Source organism: Oxyura jamaicensis, chromosome 20 (assembly GCF_011077185.1).
Source record: "Oxyura jamaicensis isolate SHBP4307 breed ruddy duck chromosome 20, BPBGC_Ojam_1.0, whole genome shotgun sequence".
Lineage (NCBI taxonomy): Eukaryota > Metazoa > Chordata > Aves > Anseriformes > Anatidae > Oxyura > Oxyura jamaicensis.
The window spans coordinates 11,380,006-11,403,877 of record NC_048912.1 but is presented as its reverse complement, the minus strand read 5'-3'; the positions used below and the strand labels follow the sequence as shown (position 1 = coordinate 11,403,877).

The window sequence follows — 23,872 nt, the reverse complement described above, 5'->3', positions numbered from 1 at the left end:
AAAAAGATTTCATTACTAACATGCTGACATCCACTCTATGTAGGACCATCCTGTGATCATTCAATGTTGTTTCCTTTAAAGCTCAAAGGCAGAAGTTTAGTTCCAGCATGATTAATTTCCCTTTTACTGATTGTGTGTCATTTACTTTCAAGCAAGATTTTTATAAATGAGGCAAAACAAAGACAGAGATGAAGATTGTGCAGAGATAAACATTTGTGCTGCTGAGACTCCCACTGACTTGGGCACAGCAGGGGCCAGAAGTAATGGGGATTCACAGGCGTCATGATTAGACCTCTCACTGTGAACAGGTAATTGAAACACTATAGCCCATCACCAGCATTTACGAAATGGCAAGACATGAAGGTACTTAGTTTAAAGCAAACCCTGAACAAACCAGAGGCTTCATAGACTCCCTCTGCCATTATGTATGAGCAAAGCATAAGCTCAGGCCATCCGTACTCTATACTTCTCTTTGCGTGCAGAGCACTCCTGTGATGCCAGCCCTGGCATTGTCCCCTGAGGACTAGCAATTTTGTCTGTTTCCTTTTCTAAGCGATGTGTGAGCTGTCTGCCTGGCCTTGGGGGGGCACCAACACAAGCAGAGGGGCTTTGGGAAGAAATGAGGCAAGCTGCCTTGCCTAGGGGTCCTGGCTGTCAGCTCAGGTTTGCTGCAAGGCACTTGCAGAAAAGGGGCGTGTGTCAGGCAGGGAGCTCATGTGAACATCAAACCTCCCTCAACCACTGGGAGCCTGGTGGTTTGCTGTCACCCTCAGCAGAGACAGGGTAACAGCAATTTTGAGGGCCCAAAGACTGACTGATAATATTCACTGTATGTTGAGTCGCCTATGTCTCCATCTGCTGCCATACACCCCAGCCTCACATGATTAAGAGCTGTTTAGTGACTAGCTTCCTGCGATTGTGTGATTGATAAAATCTGTGCTGTGAGAAATGCTCTCACTCCTCCTTTTCACTATTTATTAATCGCTGTGTCACTTAAAAGCCTCTAAGTAAACCTTGTTGATTGTAGTACGTAGTAGTGAATGTGTCCCTCATCAGCCTGGGCCTCCCTGCTGCCAAACTCCACTAAAGTCACTGGTGTCTCAAGCAGATGTTTCTGGCTTTTAAGACAGTGGGCAATTACTAGACTAATTTAGCTTTCGTTCACTCTCGTAAGAGTAGAAACATCAACTCAAACCTTATTAGAGATGGAGAAAGAAGAAATTTTCCTATGAAGCTGACATGCTGACCTACACCACTAGGCTTCCTGGAGTTTTGTTGTTGTCCAGAGACCCCAGCGGATGCATGACAGTTTATCTGCCCATATTTTGGCAGCAGGGACAATAAGAGATTTCAGCAGATTGAGTGGAGTTATTTAGGTGCTCGTATCATGCTTATATCATGTATTGTTAAATAAAATTACTCATTCCAAATAAGGGGCACATAGTGACATAAAAAATATTACAATAATCATTCGAATGAGCTGAACACCACATTATTATGTACTTACATGGTACATACAGCTAACATAGATAAAAATATCAACCAATGTGATCATTAGTGGGAGTTCAACTGTCACATCACTGAATTTGTGATTGCAAATGGTTAATGAGTAAAAGGAAGAATATTTTTTGTCCAGGTAATTGCATAAATGACAAGCTTGACAGGAATTATGACAACAATGATACGCCAATGATTATAGTGCCACAAGATTTCTGAAAAATCTTCATCCACTCTGTCTCTTTTTGACTATGAGAGCTGACTTACAATTTCTGTGCATTGGTATCTTAACTGCAAAATGAAGATTTTAATTATTTATTATTTGTTGAATTATTTTAATTATTTGAGTTTTGGTGTTTGTTGTGCTATAGACCCAACACAAGTTTACATGAACAGTACACACACCGAATGCTTTCATTATCATCTTTAATATTGCATAATTTTCAGCAGAGATAACAAATCAAAACAATTCTTATCGTACAACTATGGTTACAGTTCACAGTAAAAAAAAAAAAAAAAAAAAAAAAAAAGTCATCTTGCTGTTGTGCTGGTGGTGTTGGTGGTGCTGCTGATCTAAAGTCTTCCTTCCAGACTTGTTAGTTAAGGGCAGTTTATCAGACTAGTGATTTACCGTGTAAACAGATCCTGCTGCTGGCATTTAGGAAAACTTAGCTGCCTGCCATTCAGCCAGATTCTTTAATCACACTTGAGTGAAGTTTCCAGCCTTGAATTATTATTTAATAACATCTGAGCAAAAGCATAATTTATTGTTTAAGTAAACTTTGAAACAGAAGAACAGTGCCTTAGATACCAGACTTAGTGTTTGCCTCAGGTGGAGCATTTTTCTTTTAGCACAGAAGTGGAACAGAACAGAATACTGTGACTAATTCCACCTCTTATTGCATGCATAACTTACCTAATGGCAGCAAGCTATCTTCTGAGCTGTTATTTCCTCATTCATGTTTTGTAACACTGTTAGCCATCATGCTATCTATAACTGACCACAGGCCAATTGCACACAGTCAGACATGTACAAACCACACCATTTAAAAGTAACACATTTGTGGGTTCCATATAGGGAAAATCGATACAATCCTTTCTTTATCATATCATCTGTTTTAGCAGTGATGCCTGAGGAAACCCATAAATTTCCTTATCATGGTCACTTGTAGCTCATTTAGAGAAGGTTTCTATTTTGATGACAGGAATAGCCATACCTCGTCCTCCATCATTTTTTTCCTAGTTACTGTTTACAATGTAATAATACCAAGAGCCACCAGATGCCAGCACAAGCATGCAAGCACTAAATAAGTGCCTGTTTTAAGCTAAAAGGCAAGGACTGGGCAGACCTCTCAGGTTATTATGCAGTATACAGTCACACTAACAGTACAAGTGGGCTTTCTCTTATATGTTTCAATATCATTTAGAAAGATCTTATCAAGTCAGATCTGCATGGATAATTTTGGATTTAAAGAGACCATCTACTGGAAGAGGGACTGTATCACTGGCCTAACTGGTCAGCCTTTGCTGTTCAAGGGTAGTTTAATTCCATATGGAACTTTCACTTGAATTTCCAGCCTAATAGACCTTCTCATTGTGCAAGTCTGCACAGAATATGACAAAATCACTACATCATCTCCTCAGAGTAGAGCGTACCTTCCACGTGTGCCATATTCTCGGCTGCAGGCGTGCAAACAGCATAGGCAGGCAGAATGAAAGACAGGTACTCATGTTGCAAATATAGTGCAACACTTTCAAGCATCGATGGGGGGGGTTCTTTGGAATTTGTCAACACTGCTGCCTTTGCAACACCATAAAGTACTCACAGCCTTTTGAGATTAACTGAATGACGAAAATCGCTTCTGACAGATTTCCTCCAGAGCAGAAAACTTTGGTCCTAGAGTGTTCAAAAAATCTATGGGCAAGTCATCACTGCCCATGGAGAGAGAGTGGAAGGAGTTACTTTTCTCCAGTTCTCCTTCCTCAGCATATATGCAAGGTGCATAGCTTGCCCAATAAGGTTCCAGTGCACTTTGGTCATACAATTTCTAAAGGGAAGAAACAAAGGGAAGAAACAATGCAAATCATCATGGAAGCTCCTACTACCCTTTTGGAAATTAAAGGGATTCACAGTATACTGTTATCAAACAGGCAAGCAAGGGGCTACAGTGAATACTATAGGTTTCTCAGATGAAACTCTCAGATGGAAAAGTACAAGAGCCTGATCTTCCCCTCAAGTGCCAATGAGGCAGGAAGGAGACTTTAATGTGCCTTGGAACAAAAAACTCTAAGTAAACATGACTACGTGGAAGCATGCAGTCTGGCGCAATGAAGTGTGGAGAACAGGCCTATTCAATGACCAGACAGGACATGGCAAGAGGAACTAAGATTTCCCTGCTTTCACAGAAATGAAATAGCAGGAAAACAAACTTTAACCCTGGTATGGTCATATTAAGTATTTTAGCCCCACTGCCCACTCTTGAAGTATTCATTCCAGGTGAAAGACTCCAGCCTTGCAAGAACTGTTGGGTGACCAGGTATATTCAGCAAGAAGTCTAGGAGACATGGCATCTTCAGCAACTAAGAGTCCTGACTGTTCCTCCATCCAATACATTCCCCTTTTTCCTTTTTTTATTTTTTTAATAGTAATGCTTTTTAGGTGTGGCCAGAGAAAGCAGCTGAAGCCATTGCAGCTTTTCAGTTTTGCAAGCTTTTCTTCCTATTCTTACAAGCCACCTCAACAAAAGAGGGATTCAACATCTGCTTTCTTACCTGAATCAATGTTTTGTCTACTGTCTGTATGATGTGATCATGGTGTCTTACTTGGACTGTCTTTTGTCTAGTGTACAGGCCACTCTGAAAGATAAACACAGTTTCTCAGGTTTCACCAGTGTAAAGTTGCCTACTAACATTTATTTCAGATACAGATAAATCCAACTGTCTTTCTCTCTGTTACATCCATTTCTCTTGTGCTGTCTTCTCTATTAGATTGCAGCTTTTCCTGGTCAGGGACTGATTCTTCTTCTGCATATGTAAAACACTTCTAGTATACGTAGAGCCACCATGTATGTGTTTTTTGTAATCTCCAGTAATTAAATATGTTTCTTCCTTTGAATTTAGTGAATTCCTCCTTGTTATTGCACCAAACATGACCTTAGAATTTTATGATGTCTACTTGTATAAATAATCGTAGCTCCGAACTACAGACTAAGCAGTGTGGAATTAGATTCTACATACATAAAATCTTGGTTTGCATTTTCTTTGCCTGCTGTAAAACACAGATTATTTTTAGAATCTCTTGATGAACATTACATACTTATGACCAGAACACGTGGCAGTCACTTACTGATGTAGACCAGAATTTCCTTCAGGCATTCTTTGCAACAAAAATAGAGATCTGTTGCATAAGTTAGAGAATACAGCACAAAAATCTGCAGAACAAACTCAAAAGCCTTCAAAACTCCAAAAATATATCTTCCAGTTAAGATAAATAAATAAATAAATAAATAACTCTTAAATCCTGTCCACGTAGGACAGGATTAGCCAGTATGCTAAGTCAAAGATGTTGACTGGCATGCTTTTGATCAGATATCTGAAGAATGATGGATTCGTTTCACTTATACCAAGAACTAAGTACAATTTTACTTAGTTTTATTTTACTTGTTTTATTTACCTGCATATTAATTCAGGTACTGGGAGAGGAATTTTGGAAGAAATTGCACTTCCAAATATTTAGGACAATAACTAATGAAAAGCAGTGTCACACAGTCTCAAACTGAAAGTTGTTGGGGAAAAAAAAAAAAAAAAAAAAAAATAAAGTGTCAACATTTTTTCATATACTGCTGGAATCTCCAGCAAGTAAAACTTATTTCTAATTTAGCTATATTGCATTATTTTTCCCACTATAATTAATACCAAGCATCATTCTCAGGATTCCAGCCACACGGATATATGCTTTTGCACTCACGTGAGACAAAGGCTTTCTGCTCTCTTCATTATAGTTGATAAAAGTCTGTTCACCTTCTTGAGGTAGAACAACAGCTTTGCTTTTAGATTGTGGCACATGAAACTGACAAAGTAAAATACTGGAAACTGTTGAAAGAAGAAAGGAAATGATGGAATTTATGTTGCAAACAGATCTGTATGGTTCAGTACAGGGGGCTGGTGAGGTTACTCACCCAGTAGAAGTAAGAAAGCTGTCAGTATTATTGCAATGGCACCACCTCCAAATCTCACAGCTCCTTGTGGTAAATCTTCACATGCATGCCCATCTGGGCAAAAGCAGAGTCTTATATGCTGACTCTGCCTTGTAGAAAGTCCTCGCCTGTCCCGAATAATGAAGGGCACCACGTAGGTACCTTGTGGGAGGCTTCTTAACATTAAAAGTTCCACCGACTCCACTAAAAAGACAAGCAAATTATTTCAAAAAATCACAGAATGGCTGAGGTTGGGAAAGACCTCTATAGGTCATCTGATCCAATGCCCTCTGCTCAAGCAGGGATACCCAGAGCAGGTTGCCCAAGGCCATGTTCAGGTGGCTTTTGAAGATCTCCAAGGAGGAAGACTCCACAGCCTCTCTGGGCAACCTATGATGGTGCTCCATCACCCACACAGTAAAGTGCTTCCTGATTTTCTGATGAAACCTCGTGTATTCCAGTTTGTGCCCATTGCCTCTTGGCCTGGAACTGAGCAGCAATAAAAAGATCTTGGGACCTCTTTGCACCCTCCCTTTACGTATTTATAGACTCCTCATAGGAGAAGTGTTCCAGTTTGTTCCAGGCCCTCCACTGAACTCTTTCCAGTATGTCCATGTCTCTCTTGTTCTGGGGTGCCCAGAACTGGAGACTGTACTCCAGGTGTGCCCTCACCAATGCTGAGTGGTAGGGGAGGATCACCTCACTTCACCTGCCGGCAATACTTCGTGTAATGCATCCAAGAATACTGCTAGCCATCTTAGTGGCAAGGGTATATTACTGACTCATGTTTAATTTTATGTTCATCAGGACTTCTAGGTCCCTTTCTGCAGTGCTACTTTCCAATTGGGTAGCCCCCAGCATATACAGGGTTGTTCCCCCCCCCCCCCTCCCCCCCGGTACAGGATTCTGCTGCAGGACATTCAAGACTCATGGAAAGAAGTCTGATGCTCCACGGTGCCTTCTGACAATAAAAGGAAACTCATCAGCACCCCAATTTGAAACACCTTTTCCACCCTTAATGCATCATGGTGAATAGGGAAAACTGCATCCTTTTTTATCACCTTGCTAAGCCTTCTGGGCAAAGATCTATGTCCCAGTCTTGCTGCATTCTAGTACAGCTGCACTGACAACCTCTAGAATTCATCAGGGCATTCAAATGCAGTTGTTCCTCAGTTGTCTTATCTCCCTTTCTACAATTGGAGTGTATTGCTTCTGGCCCTGTCCTCAGTAGTGATGATTTTTATTTTTTTATTATTTTTTTTTCCAAATTGTAGCAACTTTGCATTTTGAATGCTGTTCTTCCATGTCCTTTCAGTCTCCTTGAGACTAACCAGTAACAGACCATAAGGTAAGTGATAGTGAAATAACTAGAGGGAACATAAGTGACAATAGGCTTCTCATGAAGGGCATAGGCAGAAGAACTCACCAAAGTTCCTTCCTAATTTCCAGGTACTCTTCACATCTTCAGAGTCTTCAGCAAGCTCAAATGTAAATGGCCAAGAATGTGAATGGACCAAAGGAGACTTAGCTTTTATAATGAGAGGCCTGCTTTCTTTTTTGTCACACACATCTAAAGAAGGAGCCACTAACGTTGGCATATGCTCTTTAATGTCAGACAAATAAAGCAGGATGGTGCCAGTACCAGTCTGTGGTGGAGTATCTAGAAAGGAGCAAAAGAAACAGTAAAATACTTCTAACTGGATATTGACAAAAGCCATTCTATTGGCAGGAGCTCTGCACCTGGTATCCTAATAGTCACACACGACACTAGTGTTAAACATTAGAGTGTTCTGAATAACCATTCTCCACTTAAATTCGTAGGCTTGCTATCATTTTATATCTAGCATGCATGTCATCTCAAACAGTCGTGCTTGAATATTTTCTGACTGGCTGCTTACCATGACCAATAGCATGGACAATGATGGTGTACAGGCTGTTGTTCACATACGGGGATTCTTGATCAAATTCTTTTACTACACTAAGAACTCCAGAATTCTCATCTACACTCAGCCATCCAGCTGGGTCACGGGATAGTTCATATCTTAAAAAGAAAGGAAAAAGTTACAAGGAAGCATATTTCTTTAAATGGATTTTGAAGAAGAGATCATTTCTGCTGCATCTTTGTTCTTTCGAGCTCTGTAGGTATTTTTGTTAGTGATACTTACTTTTACTATCTCTATCACAGGTTGAAGGTTTCTACATAGCCAATAGTTCCCATGTAGTACTAATATACCTTACACAGCCCCATCAAATCTGTTCTTAGGGGCTCAGAGAGTATGTTTCCACATCAGATTATTACTCTTAAAGCCAGACATACTTTAGTCCTTTTTACAGCATCAAAATTTTGTAGTCAAAAGTGACGTAAATAACGCAACCTGTTTTTAGGCAAAATTGTTCTGAAGACAAGAGAAACATTGAGCAACCGAGGACTGACGAGGCCTATAAATTGCATCTTACAGAACCAGCTATCCAGATCTGCACCTCTAATGTGTATCTTTATATAACTGTAAATATGCATGTGTATGTATATATACACATTTGAATATATACAATATAAAACTAAAAAAAAAATACTTTATATTCTTAAGGTATTTCTTACTCTGAGAGATGAAAGCATCTCCACTTACCTAATCTTATTTGGCCTACCATCTGGATATGTAGCAAGATACTTTCTAAACACTCTTCCAGGTTTCATCGCATCTTCTTTTTGGACAACAAGTATAGGAGGATGAAACTGGGGAACATTTTGCGACTCTGTAACCTTGATATTCACAGTTGTGTTCATGGGTTCTAGGCTTGAGACCATCACAATGCCATTTTCACATGAGAAGGAAGGTTCTTCATTTGCTACAGAAATTATGAGTCTCTTCTCAGAGTCATCTTTATAGCTGAGAGGCTGAAAACCCCAGACAAGAATCTCATTAGAAATTATGATCTTTGATATGGCAGTCATAATTTTTCATACTTCTGTATGCCTGGGACTGAGAGGACAGCTGTGAAACAGTTAAGATGCTAAGCTATTATTCTTATAGTCAGCTGACCATGTAACACATTGCCATGTTGTAGTTCATCTATTACAGTTCCTCCTGTCTGCTCAATAAATATTACCTTGATAACACTCAAAATGCCTTCATTTGTATCTGGGTCAGTCTCAATTGTGAACTGTTCCTTCTCATTGCCTTTTATTATTGTGTACTTGGCTCTCCAAGCTGGAGTGTAAGGCGAGTCTTCATCTTCCACTTGGAGCCATAATGCAGCTGAGTGTTCTCGGCCTTCTGAAATCTGTAGCTGGTACTGGGAGCAGAAATGAAAGAAAGAAACACTATTTCCATTTCCAAGATGAGAAGTCTGTTAGCTCACTCTGAGAAACAGTTCCAACACCAGACCACATGGAGCTACTTTATGATCTTTATGAAGAATGGATTGTAATCAGGACCTTAGCTTCTCATATATGTTAGAATAAGCTAGTCTGTCACCGTTGTTATGCTGTGAGAAAAAAAAAACTTCTAGTGCTGTACATGGAAATGTAACAAAATTTATCACAGTCAGTAGTTAAGTACTCTCTTACCATCCACATTTTAAAACGGTATTTCTTCTACCACTATACCATTACATAAAGTACATTTGCAAGTGCTTTGGCCTGATCCTGTAAAGGGTCTGAGGGTTCCTATTTCTACTGCAGAGTGCATTAAGTGCTCAACTTGAAGGACTGAACTGTATTGAGGAAGGCTAAATAAAGTAATAACGTTTTTCCTTACATTATCCCTAGTAAATACAGGGGGGTGGTTGTTTGCATCTTCAATAGCTACATTCACTGTTGCAGTAGATGACAGCTGGGGAGTTCCTTGGTCGTAGGCTTTCACCAGAAGTTTGAAAGTGCTGGCAGTCTGAAAAAAAAAGGAATTTCCAACCTTAGTTCAGAAGCAGTTCCCACATTTTGCCAGTCATAACTACAAAGCTGGATGTGAAACTGCCCCTCCTCTTATACCCAGTTAATATGTAGTTAATATTTATCATGCATTAAATTACAAGAAGCTGCCATATGTACATCACCTTATAATTCAAGCATCCAGACAGATGTATTGTTCCTGTGGTAGGATCAACATCAAATGTGAATCCATCTAGAAGGGGCATTTGCGTACTTAGAGAATAGGACACCAGAGAATTAGCAGTGCCACCTTCGTCTTTGTCCAAGGCAGTAACTTGGAAAACTGGCTCATCTAAAATGAAGAATCAAGACATTAATACAAGTGCCTAGTCTTGACATGGAGTTTCTCAGGCATATCTACAGGCTCTTGGACACACAGGTCCTAAGAGCACCTGCAGCTTCTCCTGTGGCTATGGTTATACACAGAAAGACTCGACTCCACCTCATTTGGGTGGTAAATCTGCCCACAGTATCATTGGACAATAGAAAGGGTTATCGCACTCCTGAATTACTTTGTCAAAAACATTCAACACTAATTATGACAGTTCTTGCCCAGCTCCAGAGGAGATAGCACCATGCCCATGTGTCTATATGTCTGTTCTTTGTGAGCACAGAGATTAAGTCTTTGTTTGTCTGAGCATTGTTCTGTGACACGGTGTGCACGCACAGGTTTCAGATCCATGGTTCAGATCAGTCTGCTTAGTCTTGGCTTACAGTTATGAGCAATTATCACAGCTGTTTTTCCAGAATGTCTCTGACATTATGTTAATGTACAATCAGACAAGTCAAGAAGGAGGAAGTAGCCCTTTACAGGAAATAAGTACTCATAAGTTTAGGGACTAAGTAAAACCTATGGAGAAGAATGGATTTGGTAAGGAAAAGGAGGACGAAGGAATTAAGAAAGCATTCATACACAAACCAGCAGTATCCATTGTTTGGATGGCATTTACCTTCACTGTGGTTCTCCTTTATTGTAACACTGAATTCCTCCTTGGGAAACTCAGGTGCGTTATCATTAACATCATTTACATTTATCTTGAAAAATAAAGGGCGGTCCAATGGCTCACCAGTTTCTCTCTGCACAATATCGAAACGTATCTAAATAAACAGTGACACAGGAACTTATTTAGATATCAGAACAGAACAAGAAACTTCGAATTTTGAAACCTCATCAGTCATATTTGGCTAGCATTTGGCTTTGCATTGCTAAGACATTCATTCATTTTTCAAAGGTAGTAGATGTATAATGGTCATCCATCACCTTAAACAATACTTTAAAAAAAAAATCAGTTTAAAAAATCTGAATCTGCATTGTTTGAAATGACTGCTTAATGTAAAATATGTAAATGCCCTTGAGGCCAAACACAAGAATGATTTCAAAGCTGCTTCCCAACTATGAAGTATTTAACTGAGTGGTATAATCAGTTTTCTCTAGCTGCATTTCAATTATAAGTTCTGAAGTCCCCTTTGCTACACTTATTTCTGCTTTAAAACCAAGCAAAAAGTGTCCTGGACCAACCAGATGTCCAGTGAGGGGGAATAGAAGACTCTCCAAAAGTTCGCTTTTCAGAAGGCAGGACTTTGCACTGAGATCAAGGAACTGTAACTATGAAGTGGGTACAATTAATCCACATAGATACTTGTATAAATCATCACAGAATAAACAAAAGGAGACCACAACCTTTTTTTTTTTTTTTTTCAAGAGGAAAACAAACCCACACTCACATATTTCATTCATACACTTACCACATTTCTTTCATCACACTTACTGCTTATGAACACTTTCCTGCTTTTTAAGAAGAAACATATGCTTACCCACGTAAAGTTACTGTAATAGGACTTTGCAGCTGCTTCCTTTTGTAATGCCTAACTTTTTAGTTCCATTATCTTGATTAGGAGTTTGGGGGCTTAAAAAACAGCTGTAACACACTTTGAATTTCAGGACAAACTTTTCATTTTTAGGTTATAACCAAGGTCAAGTAAGAACAGAAGTGCACTGATACTTGAAATCCAGACATGTCATGATAGTTTATAATCAGTAGTACGGTGGAAGTTCCCCATAGGTCTCTGCTGAGACAATTATCTTTGCAGGTTTCAAATAAGAAAATACACACTTAAAATTCTTATTGGTCTGCCTCATTCCTGTGAAGCATTTGGCCATGAGAAAGCAGTTAATATTTGCAAACAGTTTTAGGTATTCTTTAAAGTATATTACCTGAAAAGATGGAGTCTTTTCTCTGTCAATGGTACGATGTACATACACATGCCCATTTTCATCATCTTCTATAGAAAACAATCCAATCTCTGGAGATTCATCTACCCCAGGTCCACTAATTAAATATTTTACTGATGTATTAAATGACCTGTTATTGAACAGCTTTTGAAAAGAGAAACAGCACAATGCAGTGTGACTAGGGAAGACAGAACAGAAGTAAAAAAGCTTTAGACCAACTATCTTCCTGCCCACTTTGTCTTTGCAGATGAGGCCATTATGTAGGCTTGTTCTCAGCCAACTCAACAGTTTTCTAGGTTGCAGCATCACTACTCTCTGCACAATGTGCAGGTACACAGCTCTGTACAATGACTCATACCTCTCCCACCCCATAGTCTCTTCTTTCCGCTGAGTATGCCTAGAGCTTCCCAAGAAAAGAAGCAATCTTTTCTCTACATCACAAAATCCTACCCAACTACTCTGTTTAAAAAAGCTTATTTTGAACAAAGTTTGTTTTGTTTTGTTTTGTTTAAAAAAAAATAAAGCCGTTAAATACACAGTTCTTACCCTCTCCTGCTCTTGGTATTTTATAGAAAAATCTGTGTTGGTGAATACCTTACTGTGAGGTTCAAGGTAAACTTTTACTAAAAGGTTGGTTGTACCTGTCCAGCATATTTTGGGAATGGTCCTTTCTCCTCCTCTGTAACATCAATGGTGGTGATAACCCATGTCCTTTTTCTACGCCGTAAAGGACGCAGACTGTCTAACTGATAAGAATCTGTCAGCTGTTGGATAAATAAGTGTATTTAGTGTCAGAGTTTACATGCTAACGGTTTTGTATCTGTTATTAAATAATATCGACTACAAACCTGAGTATTCTTCTTTTGGACAGCTCGTCTAAAACTGAAATTTTCAGCATCATGGGAAAAACTGTTGGTGGCAGTAACCTTATTAAAAAGAGAGGTCATTGTGAGAAGTATGGTTAGCTAGAAACCTTTGTTATGTTGTCTAGGAGGACTTGTGCTTCACAGAAACACATTGATTCGGTTTTGACAGAATTGTATGAAGTTGTAGCTGAATCTAGAAACCTGTAGAAATTCTACAAACATCTCATTCCAAATCAATTGGCCTGAGATCTTGGATACTAATTTCTCCGGTCAGGCGGTACCAGTTCCAGAAATACGCAAAAACTGCATCTAACACTCCATGGTATTATCTCTGTGGATTTTCTCAAATCAAGTAGCTCAGTTTTTAAAATATTCACTTCTGTCTGTCTCACGCTCCTTTAGATGTTGTCTGGTATCCACTCAACATAAACCTATTACTGGTGAAAGTTAAGCCTGGGGAGTATCTCAGGTTTTCAAAGACTGTTACGTCACTCTAAGTGTCCCAAACATACCTATCTACCAGAAGATGAACACTGGACCAAAGTCTCCAATCCGGGTGAGAGAAATAAATTGAGAATGGGGACTATACCCTAATTGGCTGAATTTCCCTTTTTCTAAGCAGAAGCTTCCTGCACAGGTTTCAAACACTTTCTGTTTAAAATCTTCCACCACAAGGGAGTGTGACAGTACTCAAATTACACTGTCATCGTTAGCTCACATGTAACTTGAATACCTTCCTTTCAGCTCTTTCTGCCTTCACAGGAAAGCTTGTCTGAATTTTTTTATGACCCATCAGATGATTCCAGCATCATATAAGATAGGAAACCAAGCTCTTGCTGCCTCAACTCAGGCAAAGGTCAGGCCTTTACCTCCTGACCTGTTTCTGAAAAAACAATATAATGATAAGGTCATCATCATTACTAACTTGCCAAGCAATGAGGTTTCACGAGTGAAGCCTTTGACCTATTCTATAAAGCTGTTGTATGACCTAGGGGAAAACCTCTGTGGTGTGGAAACAGCAAGCAAGGCTTTAACCTGGAACTTGCAGAGCACATTCATTAGCTTGGGGGCAGGTTCGCATCTGCCAGACTCAGTTAATTTGGTCTGTACCAGACCCCCCCAGACAACCAGCTTTCCTATTTGTCTATGTGTAGCTACTGTTAATTATATTGGAGCTTCAGTTGCATATTTTACGGCTTTCACACTCTTCCACATGCACCCATTGCACAGCAATGGCTCTAGCTCTTGCCATATCCGTACCAGATGTGGAGTTGCTGCCAGAAATACAAACCGAGTTCAGGCCCACAAGCCCCCCAGGAACACTCAAGGAAATGCCACGGAATTACTGCAGGGGCTCGTTAACGCAGCAGGATCAGCACCAGGCACCAGCACGCTGTGCCAGGCACAGAAGGCCCCATATCCTCACCAGGAGGACTGAAAGCTGGAACCCCCCTCACAGGAGCCCTGAGCCCAGGTCTGGGGCCAAGGCAGCATCATCCCCTCCTTGGGGGCACTGCAGCAGGGCCCAGCGCAGCAGCAGGACCCCCAGGCCCCCTGCACGGCAGCACAGCACCCTGGTCCCTGCACAGCACCTACCTGCAGGAGAAGCAGCACGGCGAGGAGCTCCATGGGGCATGTAGCAGGGAGGAAGGAGCAGCACGTTCCCGTGGCTCTGCCAGCCCAGTCCAGGCGTGACAGGGGTCGGTGGACCCACTCTGGTCCCCAGGCACCCCCAGCGAGCTCCGGTTCAGTGCTGGAGCGCGACCCGCAGCGGGGCTTCCCGGCAGGTGCTGAGTGACCCTGCCAATGGGCTCCCCGCCTTCTGACAGGCTTGCCGCCCCCAGACAGTTTCCTACCTCAAATTATACCTTCTTGTTGGTACAGGAAAAGCCTGTTATTTACAGATGTCCTCAGAGCAGCTGTTCTTGGCAGAACAGAGCGAGTTTCCCCAAAACCTGTCTGAAATCTGGGGATGAGAAGGCAGCGCAATGAATCCCAGCTTGTGTGGAGCATGCCGGGCAACTTGGTTCTGTGACGTGCCGGGCTAGAGGGCATAAAACAGGCAGTTGGCAGGCTGCAGTGGAGTTACTCCTTCCTAGGAAGTTTATTTCAGTGACTTATTACAGGGAAAAAAAAGAAACCAAAACACTAAATAGCTGTGGCGGCTTTATTGACAATCATATATCTTGTATTGACAATTACTTGGAATCATCATTTCCTAGTAACTTCACCATTTGCAAAAGTCCAAGCATGTGACTGTAATGGGACCATGCTATTAGGTATACTTGTGATAGTTCAGCACCCCTAGTTATGTTTATCTGCCATGCCTAGGGGTGCTATTGTTGTATTACTTCAGACTTTGAACCAAGAAGTTTACCTGAAAGCTGATACAACCATTACTGCCTTGTTAAACTCAACAGCCACCAAGCAAGTCTGAACTTGTATGCCTGAAGGTGAACTTCACACCCAGCTTACAAAAAATACATTTTAAGTAAAACTACATAAAGAAGCAGGAAATTAAAAATAAAGTCTTGTAAAATCATGTAAAAAGAAGACTGAGTGGCAGATAGTATGGGAAAGGTCCTGGGTCCTATGAAAACAACAGGCACATTCCATTCCACGTCAGCATTGTTTTTACCGGGGACTAGGGACTGAACTGGAAAATTTAGGGTTGCAGAAGTTGTGAAAGGAAGGCTTAGGGAAGAACTGATCTTCCCTACAGATTCTTCTTATGCTGGGAGAAGAAAAGCAATAGCCACGATATTTTAAATAAAAGTGAGATTTGCTGTTAACCGGATAAAAAGTAAGGCTTAAATAGCAGCACAGGATAGGAAGGTTTAGACATTAAGAAATCCTCCATAGCAAGAAAGTTGAAAAACTGGAGGTCATAGAGCATTTGCAACACAAGAATGTGGCTAAGACCCCACCTGTGCAAGCGTCTACCTACATGTGTTTGCTGTGCACTGGATCATGATTTAAGTGTCCTGGAGATTATAACAGAGAATGTGAAGCACTTTGATCGCTGCATTAAAAAAAAAAAAAAAAAAAAAAAAGAGTATCATGAATTATGGAAATTGAGTATGATATTTAAGGCTAAAATGATGCCTTAACACAACCATTACAGACGTGACTGCCACGTGGAGTAGAAATAATCACGTATCTTTTAGCCAGGTAGCTTGACCATCAGCAGCAATACAGCTGAGATATCACTGAGCTAAGAGCTCTGTCCTATGCCATAGTAACATCCTAAAAGAAAAATTCAAAAGTGCCATCTTGTGGATGATGAAAAGAATACAACTAAGGAACAAGTAAGCAGCATTTCACTTTTAATATAATAAATACACAGTAACTTTGAATTACAAGATCACTTCCCAATGAAATTACCAGCAAAAATATCCACAGAATCTTCAAATAAATAAGAAAAAAATGATTGCCAACATCAAAAGCTGGGCTCCAGACAGTGGCCTGTTTAATTATTTTTCATGAGAAATTATTTTTTCCTTGAGAACAGTTGTTCAAAGTTTATTTATATTGGTATAACTGAAGTAGAATCTGGCTATTTAAAATGCAACCTGAGTGTATTAGTTTTGTAGGTAGTACTAAAGAACACTACAATTATCTAGGAAAAAAAAAAATCAATTTAAATATCTCAAATCACAGTAAACTTGCTCTTCAGCATCTTCAGTGCTAGGCTTAGTTACATGTGAATATAGGATCATATTGCTATATAGAGTGAAAAAATATAAATAGCCACACAAACTGTGCTGTGGAATTATTTAAATTCGGAATGTAATGTACTTGATGCAATAAACTTTTCTGCTATACTCAGAAGTGTTTCTAAAGAAAATACCCATCAATAGAAAATGAAGGAAAGATAAACCATAGTCCTCTTCATACAAGGAGTTATTTCCAACTATAGGTCCAGAACATAAACAAGTAAAACAGGAGCAAAACTGCTGCCAGATAAAATCCAACACTTGTAGGTCTGCTCACAGAAAGAACAGTTTTTGAAAGAAATCAATTTTGAAAGTATCAAATGAACGAACAAAAATTAGAATCGTGTGATTATCATGAGACAAACTTACTTGTCCTGATCACAGCCGGAGCTTAGTGGTGAACAAGTATTCAGATTTGTTTTCAGTGCCATCACCATCTCTGCCTATTAAACTTCTTAAAAAGTCTCCAACAACAGATTAAAGTGCATTAGACCACAAACGCTACATTAAACCAAAACTTTCTAATTCCTGGGTCTGTGAGAAAAAAAAAAAATTCTCAGTGCCAATCGCCTTTGCTCTAGTCAAAGCTGACTGAAACACTAGTTATTTATTTATTCTTTAACAGGTGATCATGCAAAATGCGTGTCTACATGCTCTCCAGGTAATCTAGGAAAGCACCAATATAGAGCCACATTTCAGAGAAAAGATTAGCATACACTAATATTCAGTGTCATAATAACATGCTGAATTAATTACTGCATCTAAGAGAATCAGAACTGCCATTCTGATTATTGACTTGATCCTGCTCACCTTGCTTTTGGTGCTTATAGTAGTGTGCCAAAACAGGGTACTAAAATCATGCACTACAACAGTGCTCATTAGCAAGAGCAGTCCTATTTTCACTACTCTTAATGCAAATCACGAAAACTTGACTAATGAAGGCTTGTAGAATTTGGCCAAAGTGGATGCAAGATCCTTTCATCTAAAAAAAGCCGAGATACACGATGAGTCTGGAACGAAACAAAAGGCTGAAATGTGCTAGTGCTGTGCAGTTGCTGGTATTTGAATGCCATCCTGTAAGTTTCACCACACCTCCAACACAGCCAATTTACCTGATCGTTGAGCATGTCAGATTAAGTTCCACTTTAATTGCATAGAGCACGACATACAAGCAACTATTATTTTAACTGTATCCTAACAAATACTGAATATGGAAATATACTGTACATTAGATTTGTTTCCTTAATCAATTTAAAATTTCACATTTGGTCTCCAGTAGACTAGGAAAAAGCCACTTAAAATATTTCTCACACTATTCCTGAGCATTGTTTTTATGTACTGTAAAATAATCTTGTTTATTACTATATTTATTAATATTCTCTCATTTTAAACTACATATAAATCCATGCATTGAGATTTTACAAAGCTGAAGATCTGGTAGGCACAATGAAAGAACAGAAACAGCTACGCATCTTAAAACCAAGATGAGATCAAACAGAGAATTGCAATTTAACTATGTACATAAATATATTCTTTAGCGTTTGCTACTTTTTCATTTGATATCAAATGGGAAGGATCCGCTTGTAAAATTTGGTCCATCAGGTGTCAGCTCACTTCTCATAAACAGTTCACTGTGACAGGTGCCTGAGGATGAAGCTAATGGTGCTCAGGAAGTATTTCATTTTAAAATGAAAGTTCAAAACATTTTCTAGAACTTCATCTTTAACGGGATCGTGTCCCCAGTTAACAGCTGAACTGACACTTGGATATCCACTGAATTATTTTTCATATTCTCTTGTATCTCACAGACACAAGACAAAATACAGAGTCCAAGGACAGGGCCCTGCATTAAAAAATATGTAGAATTTCTTTCTGTAGGGTATTTCCTCATGCCATGTCACTAAACCCTGAAATAAGAAGCTAAGCTAAGTGAAGTAGAATGGACTATGGAATAGTCATCTCAGTAACTGAAAATAGGTATCTTTTGTATCAAAATATATCTTTGACTGACCTTAAAATAGCCTTCAAATTCATCTCATAAGATTCTATTTTCTATGTTTTGAGAGTTTACGAGTTCTGGACATTAGACCACAGAGTATCTAGTAATATTCTCATTTTGCATTAATTATCCATGTGAGGTTTGAAATTTGGTCATTTCCTCTAAATGACAAAAAGCATCAAGGTTTACAAAACTAACTTGAAGGAATGCTGTCTGCAAATACAGCGAATGTTTCTGGGTATAAAAACATGCATTCATTTTTCTTAATCTGCCACTAGTGAAGCTGTCTGCTCCCTAATAATTGTCTTTAAAAGAATCCTTTCTGCATTAAAATATTTCAATACATTATCTCCATTCTTCTTCCTAGAAAAAAATAAATAAAAATCAAACTTATCAAAAATATCAATTTATGATCTTCTATGAAGAATTAGAGTTTGACTTTGTACCGATAGGTTACTCCATTATTTTATAAAAACAATGGAGCCCTTTTTCCATCAGAAAACAGAACACCATCAAACCTTCTCAAAATAGCACATCTTTTACAGAAAAAGAGCACAGTTCCTATTCTCTCAAATACACCAAGGTAAGCAGAGGAAACACTACAGATTTAAATGGAGTTCAACTGGTGCACATAGGACATTTTGTACATCTCTAAACTTTCATATTCCACTAGTGTTGTCTTCATTGAGCTATTGTAAATATTTTTGAGGAAAGACTAATGGAAGACACTTGCCTTCAGGGAAAAGATTTCCTGCTGGCCTTGCTGGCTTAAGATCAAATGTATTGAAAAGAACAGTGCTGACTTAGAATCATGCATCGAGAACGTGTTTTTTCAGGATCTTGCGATGAAGAAAACATGGCCCTTCTGGATTGGCCAAATGCTTTCTAGCAGTCAAGAAACATCAAAAATATGTTGATTTTAACATTTACATTTTTTTCAACATTTAAAAATCATTCTTCTTCTTCATTTAAATTTGTGTGATGTTGGCTTCATGCCATTTGTTTTAATTTTCCTGTCCCCTGTTGGTTTTTTAGAAGGAACGTAATTGTTAGCACTGCCATTTTTCTTTGGGTTTGTACATGCATATGTTTTTACGCCTTTCATGGGAGCAGCTGAACCATGGAATACGGATGCTTGCCTAGGGGGTCTGATGTTACCAGCATTTTGAATTTTAGAATTGTTCTCTGGTGGCTGAATATTGAGAAGCTGTTGCTTTGCAGTTGTTTTTTTCAGTTCACTTCTTACTTCACCTGATTGTCTCTGAGAAGACATTGCATATCCTATTCTCTCAGATAGTTTCAGGTGACCTGGATGTGAACAGAACTGTCGACTTTCTTCACAGTATAGATCTCCCCTGTGACCTGAATAGCATGCAGGGAGTTTTGTAACACTTTCCTGGGGAGCCAGTTGCTTGTTAGGCAATGGGCTGAACAATGCTTTGCATTTGCCAGGGCTTTTTAGGGTACGTATGGCACTGGGAGCAGTCTGTGGTCTGGCTTTGGCTGCCTTTACCTTCTCGTTCTGTACAGTCTGCATTTGCAGCCATTCCAGCTGCAAAAGGCGATCAATGTATTTCTCAAGAAATCCCGTTGGCTTTGGTCGAAATTCAGATTTACCCTCTACATTGACAAAGATGGCCAGTTGTTTCAAGTCCCATGAGTTGAAAGGGGGTGGCAGGAAGTCTGGGTAGTAATATTCTGATTCTTTAAAACCTGTATCAGGCACATGCTCCAAACAACCTGGATCAATTTCCTCAGCTCTGAGTATGAGTTCTGGTGGTGTGCAGGGAGATGGAGGAATGGGAATCCTTTCTGAATCAGAGAGATCACTGGCACTATCATCTTCAGCATCTTCTTTAATAATTTGTACTGACTGAAAATCAAGAAACATTTCACCTGCAGATGCTCCTTGCCATTTAGAGGAGCATGGACCAGCTTCAGCAACATGTTCTTCATGGTTCTTTTCCAATTGTTCTTTTTTTCTGCAATAAAAATGTTGTACTGGCACATCTTTAACCTTATAGAAGCTACCCTGTGTGCTGCCTTTTATGGCAGGAGGGATCCTGTGCACTAAAGATTCACTTTGCTTTGCTTCTGGGAGACTCTTCTTTGATCCTTGTACTCTGGGAAGTGATGTGCAAACACTCGTGATCCTTAAAAAAACAAAGATCATATCCTGTTAGAATGATTAATGTCTTTGGAACAACAGGTTACAAAGTTCTTGCCACCTCCTTCAAGGACCTAGATCTACACCAATTAAACTACAAATGGCATGGAAACTTAGTAATGAGGTAAAAATCGTATTTACAGCAGAATGAATGCTACCTACTCCTACTTTTTGTTTGTTTATTTTATTCTGAATTTGCCTGAGAACCTATTAAGGCAGTATAGTTAAGTTTCCTTATTGACGACTTACATTCATTATCCCCAGAAATTCTGAATTCGGAGTCTAGGGAAATTAAAGGCAACAAAATGAAGGCATAATTTTATCACACACATTTTAATACCTGCTTGATTAAATTAAAACAGATGATCTTAGCACAGAATTACCGTTTTGACTGAGCATTGTCATCCAGTTGGTTTCTTCCCTTCTTAAAAGTACTTGGTTGGTTGCCATACTGAGTATCGTAGGAAGTCTGAAAAGATATGAAAATATGTGATGTTACTGTGAAAGCTGACATAAACTAGGTACCCTTTTTCTATAAACAAAGAACTGGTTTGATTTACCTTTTCATTGGCACTTGATACATTTTTCCCTAATGTTCCAGGAGTCAGTTTCATGTGAGAAACTGGTTTCTTTAGTCCTTTGGTGCTTGGATGGCTTTTTCCATTACTGTAATTAGCAAGGATTAAACAAGAGTATCACACACAATAGCAACTTATGATCATCAGAACAGAAATACAATAAAAGTTTATAGTACAATTAAGTTTTACAAAGAGAGAGTTGATTGCAACTATTCTTAATATTCACTGGAACTATGCTATGCTAACTTTTTGGGTTTTATAGTATTATTATGCTACTATATTTTTATACTATTATAGGAAAATGCATAATTAAATCAGATGATACAATAAAAGAACTTAGCCCTTATATAAAGTCTTCTATAAGAAGATCCCAAATTTACTTCGGGATAATAAATAGTATTAGAGATTACTTATTTAATTACTATTTTATATAGCACCTGGTACTGATGGTCCAACTGCACTTTAACAAAATTAATTACAAAGTACAATATGAAGGCCGCCACAACTAAATCTTGCTTGCCTTTCTCATTTGCATAGTCTTAAAATTTAACGGATTATTCCTATGATGTTAATGAGTGGAAGTGAGCAGGGAGCATACAGTCTATTATGATATTACTATGAACTAATTCACAACAGAGGCACAAAAAGATTCATCCGTTTGTTTTATACTGCAGTTGTACAAATATTAGTAGGGAAAAAAAATCATACGCAAGCAAAAGAAATGGCATTACCGATCTGGACAGCTTAAAACTAACATAGATACTTTACTCAAATCAGATACATCAGTGTAAGTACACAGCATCATTAAATCAGTGTGTTGTTTAAGAACCAGAAAACAGTGTTTGTTCTACAAACAATAAATATTACTAATTTTACAAAAGAAAGTTTTAAAATATCATCTTAGATCAGGAATAGGAAAATTATACCCCCATCCACAGTTTGACACACAGATTGACCACAGTTTAGTTAATGTTGGACAAGACATCTTGTTCACAGTTTTTAAGTCAGTGTCGCTGAATTTTGTTCATTTTGTCAAAAAAAAAAAAAATCAATTCTAGAGCTTGTAGCAGAATAAAAATGAGTCTGTTGCCTCCAGCAGTGACACAGCCACCTCTGTCACTGTGTGACCTGCATGGCGCAACTGCACGATCATTTGTGATGGTGTGGATCAGAGAGGGGGATGAGAATCTGAACAGTACACTCACGCCCTTATTAACTCTTCTACAGCACTTAGAGATTTCTATAACTAGAAAGAGAGAAAATAATTTCCTTACTTTACCATTCCTTTGTGGTTTTCATTGATTTGGATTTCCTTTTTCTGTGTCTTTCTGTGCAGTAATAAAGGATGCTCTTGAATGCCTGGTCCCATTATTACTCTTTTAAAATGGATTCTGCACCTTTATCTTTACATAATCTTCAAATGACTCCGGTCTTGGGTTCATACAACACAGCGTATCAGATGCAACAATCACCATGTCCTAGAAATGTGATAAACAAACACATGCAATTCCTCTCAAGGCGATTTATTTTTAAAGCAGTACGACAACCAGTAAGCAGCTACCAAATGGCACTGGAAAGCACCATCCCCTCCCCGGGTGCTTGCGTATTATTCCTGCATTATTCATCTTACTACTGCTAATCTGCACCCAGCCGTCATCCCCCTGGGTACCAAGGGGCGAGCTGAGCAGCGGAGCAGCGCGGTGTACCCACTGGGAGCGGGTTGCCCGTTAACGCTGCAATGCAATGCACTGATCACGCAGTAATGCTGGGGGGCACGGCCAGCCAGGATCGACACACTGCTGCTGCAGCCACCAGCCCAGTGCTGTCACCCCACGGCTTCTTCAGCCAGTACCGAGGGGATGCCTGGCCGGCCACGCCGTGTTCAAGCCTGTCCTGGAAAGATGGTTCGCAAAGATACAGAGGAATATTTTGATGTACAGTGGCGTTAGGAGAGCTGCTTTTCATATCAGAGCACACTGTTTTGTTCTTCCTGCGGGGCCTTACGCGTGCCGACTGCAGCCAAGTACCAGCCAAATGGTGGTGGGTGTCGCTGCTCTCCATTTAACACGAACAGCTGATCAGCCTCCCGCATCCTGTGCGCGTGGAGTTGTCCTTTTCGGAGCCTCATGGTTTATTCATATATGCAAATTTTGTATCAAATGCTTAATATTGTTTTCTTCTTCCAAAGTGAACCTCCCAACACTCATAAATTCCTACTAAAAACGCTCCAGGCAGCATACGCAGGGGTCCTTTATCTTCCAGAAACCGCAGTCCCCTCCCAGGGCTGCACAGACACGGATTTCGGAAGGGGAACAGCTGGCTTGCACCAAAATACCTCTCCTCACCCACCCACGGTTTGGCTGCACTGAGCTTTGTGTTTATATGTATACGATGTGTATTTACATGGTTTGCATTTATAGGATTTATATGTACATGATGCAGACGTACACGATGTGCATGCCTACGTGCGTTATCTGACCCGCTCCCGCTCCTTCACCCCCCGTCCCCGCTCTCCCTCCCGGCCGCCGGTCTCAGCGGGTCCCGCTCCCGCACCCCGCAGCGCTCCGCGCCCCGACGCCACCCGCCCGCGGGCCCGATCCCCGCCGACGGCCCCATTTAACGGCTGCTGCCAACGGCCCCGCTCTGCCCTGGGCACGGACCGCAGCCGGAGCGGCCCGGCGCTGACGAACCG

General features: G+C 39.9%; 2 protein-coding genes across 3 annotated transcripts in view; both read right to left on the bottom strand.

Annotated features, from left to right (window-relative positions):
- Nucleotides 1-1,950: 1,950 nt before the first annotated feature.
- CDH26 (cadherin 26) lies at nucleotides 1,951-14,799 on the bottom strand. The gene is made up of 15 exons (XM_035344255.1): nucleotides 14,317-14,799; nucleotides 12,703-12,780; nucleotides 12,496-12,618; nucleotides 11,837-11,998; nucleotides 10,572-10,719; nucleotides 9,747-9,913; nucleotides 9,452-9,580; nucleotides 8,802-8,987; nucleotides 8,321-8,589; nucleotides 7,592-7,734; nucleotides 7,120-7,353; nucleotides 5,676-5,897; nucleotides 5,465-5,589; nucleotides 4,270-4,353; nucleotides 1,951-3,545 (listed from the first exon to the last, which is right to left on the bottom strand). Exons 1-15 carry the CDS (start codon nucleotides 14,347-14,349, stop codon nucleotides 3,336-3,338), a joined length of 2,313 nt encoding a protein of 770 aa, XP_035200146.1. The 5' UTR covers nucleotides 14,350-14,799; the 3' UTR covers nucleotides 1,951-3,335.
- A 1,230-nt stretch (nucleotides 14,800-16,029) lies between these two features.
- Nucleotides 16,030-23,872, bottom strand: part of FAM217B (family with sequence similarity 217 member B) — an 8,026-nt gene continuing 183 nt past the window's right edge. The window contains exons 2-5 of one of the 2 annotated variants that reach the window (XM_035344095.1): nucleotides 22,455-22,658; nucleotides 21,163-21,268; nucleotides 20,986-21,071; nucleotides 16,030-20,588 (exon numbers count right to left, since the gene is read on the bottom strand). In XM_035344095.1, the coding sequence (XP_035199986.1) occupies nucleotides 19,400-20,588; nucleotides 20,986-21,071; nucleotides 21,163-21,268; nucleotides 22,455-22,549 (1,476 nt within the window). In that variant the 5' untranslated portion in view covers nucleotides 22,550-22,658 and the 3' untranslated portion in view covers nucleotides 16,030-19,399. Of the gene's footprint in view, nucleotides 20,589-20,985; nucleotides 21,072-21,162; nucleotides 21,269-22,454; nucleotides 22,659-23,872 lie in introns of those variants that run through there. The other variant, XM_035344096.1, reaches the window with a different exon arrangement.

Coding starts and splice junctions, on each gene's coding strand:
- CDH26 (XM_035344255.1), bottom strand. CDS start 14,349: ATGGAGCTCCTCGCCGTGCTGCTTCTCCTGCAG. Junction 7,735..8,320: donor GGTAGGCCAAATAAGATTAG/GTAAGTGGAGAT, acceptor TTTCTTTTTAAG/ATATGAACTATCCCGTGACC. Junction 4,354..5,464: donor GCAGAAAGCCTTTGTCTCAC/GTGAGTGCAAAA, acceptor TTTATCTTTCAG/AGTGGCCTGTACACTAGACA.